The sequence below is a fragment of the Cherax quadricarinatus genome, chromosome 25, assembly GCF_038502225.1.
Source record: "Cherax quadricarinatus isolate ZL_2023a chromosome 25, ASM3850222v1, whole genome shotgun sequence".
NCBI lineage: Eukaryota > Metazoa > Arthropoda > Malacostraca > Decapoda > Parastacidae > Cherax > Cherax quadricarinatus.
The window spans coordinates 3344170-3359343 of record NC_091316.1 but is presented as its reverse complement, the minus strand read 5'-3'; the positions used below and the strand labels follow the sequence as shown (position 1 = coordinate 3359343).

The window sequence follows — 15174 nt, the reverse complement described above, 5'->3', positions numbered from 1 at the left end:
CGTTAGGAAGTATTTCTTCAGTCATAGAGTTGTCAGCAAGTGGAATAGCCTAGCAAGTGAAGTAGTGGAGGCAGGAACCATACATAGTTTTAAGAAGAGGTATGACAAAGCTCAGGAAGCAGAGAGAGAGAGGATCCAGTAGCGATCAGTGAAGAGGCGGGGCCAGGAGCTGAGTCTCGACCCCTGCAACCACAATTAGGTGAGTACAATTAGGTGAGTACACACACACACACACGTGTCAGAAGCCAGACACAAGTAAGGTAAACTTTCTTACAAACGTTGCTAAAATATACGGTAATATTTTTGTGATCTGATTTATGTCTGCCTAAATATAATGTAAATACTTCATTACTACTAACTTTTTTAGCTATGAAAATCTTGCGGCCCGAACCCTGGACCCACACTCTCCCTGGACCCACACTCTCCCTGGACCCACACTCTCCCTGGACCCACACTCTCCCTGGACCCACACTCTCCCTGGACCCACACTCTCCCTGGACCCACACTCTCCCTGGACCCACACTGTTCCTTGGTAATCTTTTGACTATATACTTCATTTTTCTTTATCCATCAGCTGGGTTGCCGGAGATATTTTTCAGACCATCTGAAAGCAAAGGGTCATAAAAACTAGCTTTGTAAAACTCACAAAACCAGGCTTGCAAAAAAACAAGAAGCAGGCTTGCGAGACTCCTAACAGGCTTGTGACGCAGTTATGTGTACGTCACATATACCTCGTGTTGGGTTATTGAAGTATTGATTATATGCAAATGATTGTAAAAAGCAAACTAAACTTTTGAATATTAAAACAGAAGGAAAAGATAATGAATAATGGAAACAAGAATATTGAAAATATAGCAAAAAGGAAGGAGCGAATATACAGTGAGAGGAAACTGCAAAATTAGAAATAGGAGACAAAAGAAATAGAGAGAAGGGTAGCAGGCGATAATAGAGAATGAAAAATCCGACATCAGAGAGCAAGTGGGGAAGGTTCTTGTATGGTTCGTCTAACAAGAGTCGAATTTTGTGCTATCATTCACCCTGTCTTTCCCTTCCTCTGTGTCCCAGCTGGCAAGGCACTCTACCCTGCCAACTTGGAGTCCCAGAATACCTGCCTTTACCCCTATCCACATCTCTCCCCCCATACCCCTAAGGGTAAAGCGTAAATAACTTTCCCACCTCTGAACAAAGGTAAACTTCTCATTTTTCTTTTGTAAGTGTAACTGTGCTCTCAGACATTCCCTCTCAGGCAAGAGGAAACCACCCCACCCTTTTTTTTTTTAACTTTCAAAAAAACGCATACGAGACACTATATACAAAATAAATGGATAGATGAAATGTATATGCATACACACGAACACTCCATCCCCGTCCCCCCCACACACGGGGACAGGAGCTGTGAATCGACCGCTGCAACCACACACACACACACAACTACAAAGGGATCTGGACAGGCTGCAGACCTGGTCCAGCAATTGGCTCCTGGAGTTCAATCCCACCAAGTGCTAAGTCATGAAGATTGGGGAAGGGCAAAGAAGACCGCAGACGGAGTACAGTCTAGGGGGCCAGAGACTACAAGCCTCACTCAAGGAAAAAGATCTTGGGGCGAGTATAACACCAGGTACATCTCCTGAAGCGCACATCAACCAAATAACTGCTGCAGCATATGGGCGCCTAGCAAACCTCAGAACAGCATTCCGACATCTTAATAAGGAATCATTCAGGACCCTGTACACCGTGTACGTTAGGCCCATATTGGAGTATGCGGCACCAGTTTGGAACCCACACCTAGCCAAGCACGTGAAGAAACTAGAGAAAGTGCAAAGGTTTGCAACAAGACTAGTCCCAGAGCTAAGACGTATGTCCTACTAGGAGAGGTTAAGGGAAATCAACCTGACGACACTGGAGGACAGGAGAGAGAGGGGGGACATGATAACTACATACAAAATACTGAGAGGAATTGACAAGGTGGACAAAGACAGGATGTTCCAGAGATGGGATTCAGTAACAAGGGGACACAGTTGGAAGTTGAAGACACAGATGAAACACAGGGATGTTAGGAAGTATTTCTTCAGCCACAGAGTAGTCAGTAAGTGGAATAGTTTGGGAAGCGATATAGTGGAGGCAGGATCCATACATAGCTTTAAGCAGAGGTATGACAAAGCTCACGGTTCAGGGAGAGTGACCTAGTAGTGACCAGTGAAGAGGCGGGGCCAGGAGCTCGGACTCGACCCCTGCAACCTCAACTAGGTGAGTACAACTAGGCGAGTACAGGCCAGGAGCTATGGCTCGACCCCTGGAATCACATAGGTGAGTACATTCAAGAAACAACCACATAACATCCATGACACTGGTCAAAATTTGTAGTCATATTCTACCTTAACTTACTACAGATAACTGCCGTTAATTGTATTACCAGTATTATTTTAACCCGGAACATTTAACCTACTGGCGCCTTTAACCTATTGACCACTGATGTTAAATTTCAGCCCGACAGCTTTTGGAATAGTTTTATTGACGTCTTTATTAACTGGCGCTATGATAGATTAACATTTACCCATCATCTCAATCCACTGAAAATGTTCACAGCTATAATTAGACTTGTATAAACATATCTAGCACACTATTATACTCACAGAGAAGCGCTAAATTCGTACTGGGTCATAAATCGCCTGGAAAATGACAGATTTAATACGAGTTTAATGGAAAGCCCTCTACCAGCATCAAGGCGCCCCTCGAAGGAATTACTTAAGTACATCCTGGCGAGCCTGTCGTCCTTACCACGTACGCCGGGGGCCACTTCGGAAGTGTCTCCGTCAGGAAGGCTCTGGTAGTCATCCAGCCGCAGGAGGGAAATGATGTCACTCTCTGGAGGCGTTCGAGGTCGCTAGATGTGTGGGAGCTACCGAAGTGGGAGAAGGCTGACACGCCATACAACGAGTCTTCTTCCTCCTCCAGAAGCACTGACGTCTGCTGCATAAACCTAGAGGCCAGGTGGACACAAACAATAGGGCATATTACAGATATATATTATATATAAAGTGACAGGTCCTTGATAATGCGAGAGATCACGAAAGCGCTTGGAAGTTCACTATTTTTTTCCACAGTGGTTTTTCTGCATATTGTATCACCTGTTTACTGTGATCTTATTGCATATATAAAGGATCTGTATTAGGGACAGTACTGTTTCTAGTTCGTGTGAATGGCTTTCTAGATGTGAATCCGACGTATCCCTGTTGTAAAACTAACGAGAATAAAAAGATAAGAACAGGGACAGGCTGTAAATGGATTTGGATAAACTACAAGGTTGATCAGGTAAGTGGTTGCTTGAATTCAACCTCAGCGAAATCGAAGTCATGGAGATCAGGGAAGACATAAGACGACTGACAGTATTAATTCGTGGTGGCAGAGGCTGCAGACTTCACTCATAGATAAAGACCTAGGGCTGGGAGCACAGTGTCTGGTATATCGCTAGACGCTCACATCAGCTGAACAACTTGAACAGTCAATGCTCCTTAGTAACCATCAGGAATCTCAACAGAGTTACTCTTTACGCAACATAAGTTATGCCTATCTTAAGAGTATGGAGCACCAGTATGGAACCCGTACCTGGAAAAGCAAGTTAAGAAACAGGAAAATGTACATAAGCATGCAAGAAGGCTTGTCCCTGAGCCAAAGTGAATGAGCTACGAGGAGAAACTAAAGAAACCGAATCTAACGACACTAGAGGGCAGAAGAACCAGCGAAAACAGAATAATATAAAATACTCGGGAGAATTGACAGGGTAAACAGGAACAGGTTTCTTGAAGGGCGAGAAACGGAATTTATTTCTTTGTGCAGTATAAAAAGGTAGTTTACACGTAGTAAAAATATAGTCAAGCAGAAAAGAAAGCCACTAGCATGTATGTACATTTACTTGAGGACACAGTGGAAGTTAGAGAGACTGACTAAAGTTGGCTCGTGGCCTGGGTGGCAAAGCTCTCTCTTCACACGCCGAGGGTCCAGGTTAGATTCCCAGCAAGGGTAAAACATTGGGCGTGTTTCCTTATACCTGTTTTCCATGTTCACCCATCAGTAAAATGGGTACCTGGGTGTTAGTGGACTGGTGTGCGTCGCATCCTAGGACAAAAATTGACCTAATTTGCCCGAAATGCTCTGCATAACAAGCGGCTTTCTATATAGTAGTATGTCACTGACATCAGCTAGACTTGTATACCTTGTACATGTATTTGTAGAAATAGAGATACTAAATATTATTAAATTAAATTAACCAATAGGATGTATGAAATATTTATTCTAAGAGTGGTCGAGAATTGGAATGAAGTTGAGGAAGTAGACGAGGTAGGCTCCATACAGTTTAAAATCAGGTATGAGAGGGCCTAGAGCTTACGAGGTAGTAAATCTGACAGGTGGAAAGATAAACACACATGCAGTATAATGTGATCCTTTATTGACTACGTTTCGCCCACACAGTGGGCTTTTTCAAGTCACAAACAGATCTACCTGGGGTGGAAGGGACGCGAGTATTTACAGTCAGGTTCAGAATGCTGAGGTCAGGTGGAGAATGCTGCATCTGATGTACCGAGTGGGGTTATAGAGTCTAAAATCTTGGGTAGCTTGGAAAGGAGATTGGATAAGTTTGTGAGCAGACCTTCTACAGTGTTCTTCCATTCCTGTGTTCTTATGTGGGATAGCGATGAAGAAGTTTCTTGGCAAGTGGTTCAGCTATGTTATAGAAGCCACTATTCTGGTTGAAGTTGTCGGATATAGAAATAAGTGATGATTCCAGGATTCTTCGGTATTGAGTGTTGTCTTCTGTGGCGATAAGTCTTGAGTTTCTGTAGTTTATCAAGTGGTTGTGTGAATTATGGTGTTGTATGTACACAGGCATTCCTTGTGTCGTCAGACCTGCTTGCGTATTGGTGTTCTGAAATACGTGTTTGGAGGTCCCTTGATGTTTCGCCCACGTATAATTTGTTGCAGTCATTACAAGGGATTATGTATACCCCTGCAGAGGGTGGAAGCTTGTCCTGTCTATAACTGGTAATGTCCTTGATGGTCGTGGTTGTGGAGGTAGATACTTGGAATGAGGTATTGGAAAAGATGTTGGAAACATGTTTGGCAATGGAGTTGGTGGGGAGGACTATGTATCTCTTCTCGGCAGTGTCTTCTCTGGGTGTGTTGAAGATGCTTAATGCCCGTCGTCTGCAGTCTCTGATGAAGTGACGAGGATAGTGGAGTTTAGAAAATACTTGTTCAATTATCGCGCATTCTTCTTCAAGAAACTCATTGCTGCAGATTCTGAGTGCACGCAGGAAGAAACCTATAATTACACCACGTTTAGTTTTGGTGTCGTGGTGAGAGTAGAAGTGGAGAAGATCGTTTTGGTTGGTGGGTTTTCGATAGACTTTAAAACGAAGTTCGTGGTCAGCTTTGCAGAGCAGAACATCAAGGAAAGGAAGAGTGTTGTCGACTTCTTCAAGTGTGAACTGGATTGAAGGCTCGACCTGGTTGAGCTTGTCTTGGAGAGCTTGAAAGTTGAAGCGTTTAGGAGTTATGAGGAGAATGTCGTCAACATAACGGAGCCAGGTGACAGACGAAGGAATAATGGTGGAAAAACGTTCGGCTTCTAGATGTTCCATGTATAGGTTCGCCAGGACCGCACTGAGTGGCGAACCCATGGGTAGTCCAAAAGTCTAATGAAAGAGGTGATTTTCGAAAGAGAAACACGTAAAGCCAACACATAGTTCAACAAGGTCGATGAAATCGCTGGCTGGAATGGGAAGATCAAGTGAATCGTCAATTTTCCTGCGTAAGAGATCGATGGCTTGTGTAGTAGGCACTTTGGTGAATAGGGAAGTCACGTCAAGGCTGGAAAGTTTCTTGTTCCTGATGTTGATGTTGCGAATGCGATTGAGAAGATCACCCGAGTGTTTGAGATGTGCTGGACTGAGAGTGCCCAAGAGTTTAGAGAGGCGTTTTGCGAAGATTCCTGAGAGCTGGTGGGGAGCACTGCCTATTCCCGAGGATATGGGCCTCAGTGGGATACCAGACTTGTGAGTTTTTGGCAGGCCGTACATTCTGGCAGGTCTGGAGTTGCTGGGCATGGTGTGCAGAAGTTTCTTCCCTTGTTCTGAGGGAATACCTGGACCTTCTTCTAAAAGCTTACTCACTTCGCAACAGACACAATTTTCTTCGTGATTGCATCCAAGAAATGGTCTTACCAAGATCTATTCCTCCTCAAATTGCCAACATCAAACCACCTTTCTCCGCTACAGCTCGGACCTACCTTGAAGAGTGTGTGGATGACTTAAACAATGCTACAAAGGAAGCTTTTCTCCAAGCCAGAACACTAGGCACAACACTCCGGGGCAACATGAAGAGACGCACCGCCGAAATCATTCGCAGCAGAGTTACCAGACTTACTAGGAAACTACAAACACACTGCAATAATAGTAATTGGAAAAGTTTAGGAAGACCTGAAATTATTCAAAATCTTTCATCTCGTCCACCGTCAACCACAGAAACTGAAGCCCTCAGCTTAGGCCTCAAATTCGCAACAGCAGCGGCAACAGGAACCTTGTCCTCTATTTTAACTTCTACCTGAGGTTCCCAGCAGCCCAGTGATGACCTAATCAAGACCCACATAACACTAACATGTGTGGATACCCAGAATGATATAAATCAACTGCAGAAATCACCCAAAAGTTCACAAATTACCAACTAATAGGACTCGTACTACCACCTACCCCGCTGCCACTGAAGTGATACTCCACAACATTCACCCATCGCCTATTATTCACCCGAAGCCACAGCCAATGGACAAGGGTCAGAGCAATGAAAGAAGATCCAGTAACCAGCTAAGGACTCCTAACATCAAAGGTGAGAGCAGTAAAAACACGAGGAAAACTTGTGGTACTGGCAGCCAGGAGACAACCCTCATCACCCACCGGCACCACCACAACACACTACAGACAACAACAAACATGGCCGCCGTCACAGTCCAAGATAACTCCTTCCCAGTATTTGATGTCAAGAAGATCACCGACCCAGAAATAGCTAAACTCCTTACGATCCAGAACCAAACGATCACCAAACTAACTCAAGAAATGCAGGAACTAAAAGCTAGCAATGTAGATTACCTCAACAAGATCACTGCTCTAGAACATAAACTAGACACTCTAGAACAACAAAGCAACACCCACACCCAGTCTCTAGACACCATCAACACACTAAAAGACCAAGTCACCCTACTTACTACCAACATTACAGAGGAAAGATCAAGAGTGGACCAACAACTTGCCAGTGTCATAACCAACCTCCAAGACCATAATGACCAACAGCAGCTATCTGACGCTGTTGTAGTTAACAGCAAACATCTCCCAGCCACAGTCACCCAGGAGACCTGCATGGAGACCACCCTACAGCTTATCAAGGACCACCTTCGCCTTAACATACGTAGTGATGACCTAAAGGATTGCAAACTGATGGGCTACCAAGCAGGTAAAAAAACAGTGCTGTTAAAATTCCAAACTAGCCTACAAAGAAACAACCTACTAAAAACATCTATTTCTATGAAAATTTATGTTTACGTCAATGAGTGCCTTACCAAAACAAGACAAAACCTTCTTTATCGGCTAAGAAAATTACTCTATGCCCAAAAAATCCACCAGTGCTTTGTGAGGGATGGAAAAATCGCAGTTAGGAAACAGCCCACTGGGAAGAGATACTTCATCTCTACAGAACATGACCTTAAAACATTCCTAAGTGAGGCTGGACTAACAGAATCAGAGTAAAGTGCAGATAATACCCACAGTCCACAGTTAGTGTTATATTGTCATAAATTTGTGCCCCCCTAAAATTCTAATACCCCAACTACTTTTGATTGTCATTGTTGTATTCAACGACCATTCTACCTCATAGTCTTAATTTGTTTAATATCTACAGAATCTATCTCCTTTTTTTACAACTTACCGCATCACTGTTCCATCTTATTTTAGTATAAACTAGCCATAACTTGTCCTCAATAATTCTACCTCACTTTAAGAAATACTCAATTGCCCAATTTTATTCTAAAATCCCTATTATTGCCCAATTTTGCTTTAAACTATATTGATCAAACTTATTGTAAACTTCTTTTATTGACCATTTTATTCTATACTTTTTTAAACTAGTATTTTCAACTACAACTTTTATATTATCCTGTCTACCATCTTACTAGCATATTATAACCAAGTCATTGCCATTTTTATTTTTATCATTTTTTTTATTACTATTCTTTTGCTACCTACACTTGTGTATTTTATCCTGTCAATTTAAATCTAGTTATACTCTAATTCTTGTAAACAACTTATATAACACCTTAGTGCAATTACAATTGAGAGTCTTGTGCCTTTTTTATATTATTAGATTAAACACAGTTGTACTATAGTCAATACCAAATTCATTATATTAGACCATATTGCAATTACTAGTGAGAGACTGGTACTATTTTTAATTTGTATTTTTATATTATTAGATTAAATCTAGTTGTACTAAAGCTCATTCTAGCTCAAAACAGACTCCACAAAAGTCATTATATTAGACCTTAGTGCAATTACAAGTGAGAGTCTTGTTCTATTTTAAATTTGTATTTTTATATTACTAGTTTATACCTAGTTGTACTTTAGTTCATTCCAGCACAACACATAGACAACATCAACTTCATTATGTGTAGTAGTGACTATACTCTATATGACCAAAATACTCTAGCTATATACTTATCCAAACTTCCTACCACTACAGATATCAGTACTAGAACTCAACACATAACTCAGGATATAAATAACCATAATTTAAACCTAGAAGATGATTGATCACGTTGACCCTGATCTAAACCTCCATAATCTGACACCCAATCAAAACCTATTGGAAAGTAACTGCCTTTATTACACAACACAAGCCAGCACTATCCTAAATGCTAAAAGTCTATCAGTACTTAACTACAACATCAGGTCCTTAAGCAAACACTATGATGACCTCCTGGCACTCCTTGAATCACTAAAGACACCCTTCTCCTGCATTATTCTTACTGAGACCTGGCTTAAGCAGGACACAATAGATATCTACCCTCTACCAGGATACACAGCAATTCACAACTGCAGACCAAACCAAGTTAGGGGTGGTATTGCAATCTATTACTCTAACCAATTATCTTGTATTAGCACCACTTGCTTTAGTGATGAATATGGGGAATACATTTTTGCTAATTTTACTGTAAAAAACCTTAAGACACCTATAACAATCGGTGCCATTTACCGGATACCTCACACAAACATCCCAAATTTCAGTGAGAAATTAAAGTCACTAATAACAAACAGACAAATGAATAAGCACCACCTTCTCTTAGCTGGAGACTTCAACATCAACCTTGGCGTACTAGATGATCAGCCTGTAACTGATTTCATCAACAATATGAGTAGCACATTTCTCATACCAACAATAACTAAACCAACCAGGCTCACTGAGACAAGTGCAACCATAATAGACCACATATGGACCAATATACTAGCCCCCCTTAAATCAGGGATAATCACAGATAGCACTACAGACCACTACCCTACCTTCCTCCTGACAAACATTAGTAAACCACCACTTGAATTCAACAAAGTTTCATTTAGACTCCATGACGAGGCCTCAGTAAGGAAGTTCACAGCTGACCTAGAGATTGTTGACTGGCCTACAGAATTCTCCAAGGCCAATGCTATTGATGACTGGACAGACATTTTTCTTAACAAATTACTTAGACTATACAACAAACATTGTCCTGTAAAAACGAAACAGATCACAAACAAACGGCTTGGTTGCCCATGGCTAACCAGCATCATTCTGAAATCCATTGACAAGAAACACCAATATGAAAAGCAATATAGACAGGGCTTAATACACAAAGATATTCTTAAACACTATTCATCAGTTCTCACCAAAGTAATAAAGAAAGCCAAGCAACTATACTACTCCAGTAGATTCACAGACACTAGAGGAGATATAAAAAGACCTGGAAAACATTCTCAGATTCTAGGGACCCACAAACTGGAAAAAAAACAAGAATATTGTCCTAACTAAACCTAATGAAACACCACTGCATCCCACTGACACAGCTAACAAGATAAACGACTTCTTCTCAACCATAGGATCTAATCTCGCCAATAAAATCCCACATACCAATGCCCATGCCGAGGACTACCTAGATGGGAATTTCCCAAATTCCTTCTATCTTGCACCAACTGAGCCCTCGGAAGTCACCGAGATTATAAAGTCACTTAAAAACAACTCAGGGAATCTGTCTAATGTCCCACCATTACTGTACAAGCGAGCGGCCCATATCCTTTCGCATGCTATTTCATTACTTTTTAACAAGTCACTAGAAACTAGCACCTTCCCGAAACTACTCAAGATGGCAAGGGTTACACCAATACATAAAGGAGGTGACCCTACAGACTTAAACAACTATAGGCCAATATCAAACTTACCATTGCTATCCAAAATCTTTGAGAAACTCGTGCACAGGAGACTATATTAATTTATAACAACACAAAACATACTCAACCCCTGCCAATCTGGATTCAGGAAAAATAAAAGCACTAATGATGCAATCATAAAAATGCTAGATCTGCTATACACAGCATTGGAAAATAAGGAATATCCACTAGGAATTTTTATTGACCTAAGAAAAGCTTTTGACACAGTAGACCACGACATCCTACTCCACAAACTTGACCATTACGGTATAAGAGGCCATGCGCTTGCTTATTTCAAATCTTACCTTACTAATAGGTATCAGTATGTCACCATTAAAGACACAGCATCAACAACACGGCCACTTGATACTGGAGTTCCGCAGGGAAGTGTCCTTGGTCCCCTGTTCTTCCTCATATACATCAATGATCTTCCAAACGTATCCCAACACCTGAAACCCATTCTCTTTGCTGACGACACGACTTATGTCATCTCTCGCCCTAATCTTGCCACCTTCAACACCATTGTTAACGAGGAGCTGATCAAAATATAGACTTGGATGACAGCCAATAAACTTACGCTTAACACTGACAAAACCTACTATATTATGTTTGGTAGCAGAGCAGGAGATGCACAAATTAACATTAAGATCGACAACACTAATTACCATACATAATGAGGGCAAATTCCTAGGCCTATACCTTGACAACAACCTGAATTTCAGCACCCATATCCAACACAACCAAAAAAGTATCCAAAACGGTTGGGATCCTCTCCAAGATACGATACTACGTGCCGCAAAATGCCCTTCTCACACTATACCACTCACTTATTTATCCATACCTCACCTATGCTATTTGTGCTTGGGGATCAACTGCAGCAACACACCTAAAGCCAATAATAACCCAACAAAAAGCTGCAGTAAGAATAATCACTAAATCCCATCCCTGGCAACACCCCCCCCCACTCTTCATAGATCTAAACTTACTCCCTGTTCAGTACATCCACACTTACTACTGTGCAATCTACATCTACAGGACCTTAAACTCCAATATCAACCTTGACCTAAAACGCTTTCTTGATAGTTGTGACAGAACCCACAGGCATAACACCAGACAAACATCTCTACGACATTCCCCGTGTCCGACTAAACCTTTACAAAAATTCAATGTATGTCAAAGGCCCTAAAATCTGGAACACCCTACCTGAGAACTCTAGAACTGCAGACACATTCATCACCTTCAAAACTACCATTAGAAAACATCTTATCTCCCTGATACACCCCATCAACTAACTACACGAATACCACCTGGTGGTTCACACTTACACTCACTCACCCATTTGACCATAAACAGAAATATTAATCTCAATCTTAAAATAATGAATCCTATGATACTCCAATACTGAAACTATGTACTGTGCCAAAACAAAAACATTCACATTGCTAAACTCACAAACTAGTATTTAGTCACTTAGCCATAATACAAACTTACCTCATAATTTGTAATATTTTAAAATAAAGAATTAAACTAAGTCTGCCCGAAATGCCTAGCCATGCTAGGCGTTCTAGTGGTACACTCTGTAATCATTATTTAACTACATGTAAACCACACAACAACCAAATTCTGTAAATTCAACATTGTAATCTTTATAGAGAATAAACTTCGAAAAACAGGACCTCAATTTCATCGCCAAAAACTACAGACACAATGACTCCGACTTCCAAAGAGGCTATCTTCATGGCATCATCTCAGCAGCCATCTCAACACGCAGCTCCCCAGTCATACCTCGACGTTACATCAATGCACTCAAAGGTTTAGCAGAAGACACGACCATCAGGGTCACCACCGCTGATAAAGGAGGTGGTGTTATCATGAACACTGACGATTACAGGAACAAAATGCTCAATCTACTTAATAACCCAGATACCTACAAACCTCTCACAACTAACCAAGTGGACAACCTTACTAAAACTTTTCTTCAAAGGACTCGCCGCATTCTGAGGGGCTCAGAACAAGGGAAGAAATTTCTGCACACCATGCCCAGCAACCCCAGACCTGCCAGAATATACGGCCTGCCAAAAACTCACAAGCCTGGTATCCCACTGAGGCCCATATCCTCGGGAATAGGCAGTGCTCCCCACCAGCTCTCAGGAATTTTCGCAAAACGCCTCTCTAAACTCTTGGGCACTATCAGTCCAGCACATCTCAAACACTCGGGTGATCTTCTCAATCGCATTCGCAACATCAACATCAGGAACAAGAAACTTTCCAGCCTTGACGTGACTTCCCTATTCACCAAAGTACCTACTACACAAGCCATCGATCTCTTGCGCAGGAAAATTGACGATTCACTTGAATCTTCCCATTCCAGCCAGCGATTTCATCGACCTTGTTGAACTATGTGTTGGCTTTACGTGTTTCTCTTTCGAAAATCACCTCTTTCATTAGACTTTTGGACTACCCATGGGTTCGCCACTCAGTGCGGTCCTGGCGAACCTATACATGGAACATCTAGAAGCCGAACGTTTCTCCACCATTATTCCTTCGTCTGTCACCTGGCTCCGTTATGTTGACGACATTCTCCTCATAACTCCTAAACGCTTCAACGTTCAAGCTCTCCAAGACAAGCTCAACCAGGTCGAGCCTTCAATCCAGTTCACACTTGAAGAAGAAGTCGACAACACTCTTCCTTTCCTTGATGTTCTGCTCTGCAAAGCTGACCACGAACTTCGTTTTAAAGTCTATCGAAAACCCACCAACCAAAACGATCTTCTCCACTTCTACTCTCACCACGACACCAAAACTAAACGTGGTGTAATTATAGGCTTCTTCCTGCGTGCACTCAGAATCTGCAGCAATGAGTTTCTTGAAGAAGAATGCGCGATAATTGAACAAGTATTTTCTAAACTCCACTATCCTCGTCACTTCATCAGAGACTGCAGACGACGGGCATTAAGCATCTTCAACACACCCAGAGAAGACACTGCCGAGAAGAGATACATAGTCCTCCCCACCAACTCCATTGCCAAACACGTTTCCAACATCTTTTCCAATACCTCATTCCAAGTATCTACCTCCACAACCACGACCATCAAGGACATTACCAGTGATAGACAGGACAAGCTTCCACCCTCTGCAGGGGTATACATAATCCCTTGTAATGACTGCAACAAATTATACGTGGGCGAAACATCAAGGGACCTCCAAACACGTATTTCAGAACACCAATACGCAAGGAGGTCTGACGACACAAGGAATGCCTGTGTACAACACCGTAATTCACACAACCACTTGATAAACTACAGAAACTCAAGACTTATCGCCACAGAAGACAACACTCAATACCGAAGAATCCTGGAATCATCACTTATTTCTATATCCGACAACTTCAACCAGAATAGTGGCTTCTATAACATAGCTGAACCACTTGCCAAGAAACTTCTTCATCGCTATCCCACATAAGAACACAGGAATGGAAGAACACTGTAGAAGGTCTGCTCACAAACTTATCCAATCTTCTTTCCAAGCTACCCAAGATTTTAGACTATAACCCCACTCGGTACATCATCAGATGCAGCATTCTCCACCCGACCTCAGCATTCTGAACCTGACTATAAATACTCGCGTCTCTTCTACCCTAGGTAGATCTGTTTGTGACTTGAAAAAGCCCACTGTGTGGGCGAAATGTAATCAATAAAGGATCACATTATACTGCATATGTGTTTATATTTCCATTGTGTCGGTATTTAATACCATTTATTTCCAAATCTGACAGGTGATAACCGAAAATAGGTGAGCGCACAGACCCACGCGCGTGCACACCAAGTAAATGTTAGTGCAAGAGTGAATATTAACTTAACATTAATGAAGTGTCAAGTGTGTGACTTAATTGTGGAAAGAGAATAAGAAATGACGTCCAGGACTTTTCAGGACCACAAAACCAACCTCGCCCAGCAAGATTCTTTCTTTCCAGCACCACAAGACCAACCTCGCCCAGCAAGATCTTTCTTTCCAGCAACACAAGACCAACCTCGCCCAGCAAGATCTTTCTTTCCAGCACCAAAAGACCAACCTCGCCCAGCAAGGCTTTTCTTTCCAGCACCACAAGACCAACCTCGCCCAGCAAGGTCTTTCTTTCCAGCACCACAAGACCAACCTCGCCCAGCAAAGCCTTTCTTTCCAGCACCACAAGACCAACCTCGCCCAGCAAGATCTTTCTTTAGAGCACCACAAGACCAACCTCGCCCAGCAAGATCTTTCTTTCCAGCACCACAAGACCAACCTCGCCCAGCAAGGTCTTTCTTTCCAGCACCACAAGACCAACCTCGCCCAGCAAGGTCTTTCTTTCCAGCACCACAAGACCAACCTCGCCCAGCAAGGTCTTTCTTTCCAGCACCACAAGACCAACCTCGCCCAGCAAGGTCTTTCTTTCCAGCACCACAAGACCAACCTCGCCCAGCAAGATCTTTCTTTCCAGCACCACAAGACCAACCTCGCCCAGCAAGGTCTTTCTTTCCAGCACCACAAGACCAATCTCGCCCAGCAAGGTCTTTCTTTCCAGCACCACAAGACCAACCTCGCCCAGCAAGGTCTTTCTTTCCAGCACCACAAGACCAACCTCGCCCAGCAAGGTCTGTCTTTCCAGCACCACAAGACCAACCTCGCCCAGCAAGGTCTT

The 15174-nt window shown here is 42.4% G+C and overlaps 1 protein-coding gene across 1 annotated transcript in view; it reads right to left on the bottom strand.

The window, feature by feature from the left end:
• The window catches only part of LOC128690033 (protein O-linked-mannose beta-1,2-N-acetylglucosaminyltransferase 1-like), a 96127-nt gene that overhangs the window by 45692 nt on the left and 35261 nt on the right, over positions 1-15174 (bottom strand). The window contains exon 8 of the mRNA XM_070088567.1: positions 2779-2980. Coding sequence (XP_069944668.1) covers positions 2779-2980 — 202 coding nt within the window. The remainder of the gene's footprint in view (positions 1-2778; positions 2981-15174) is intronic.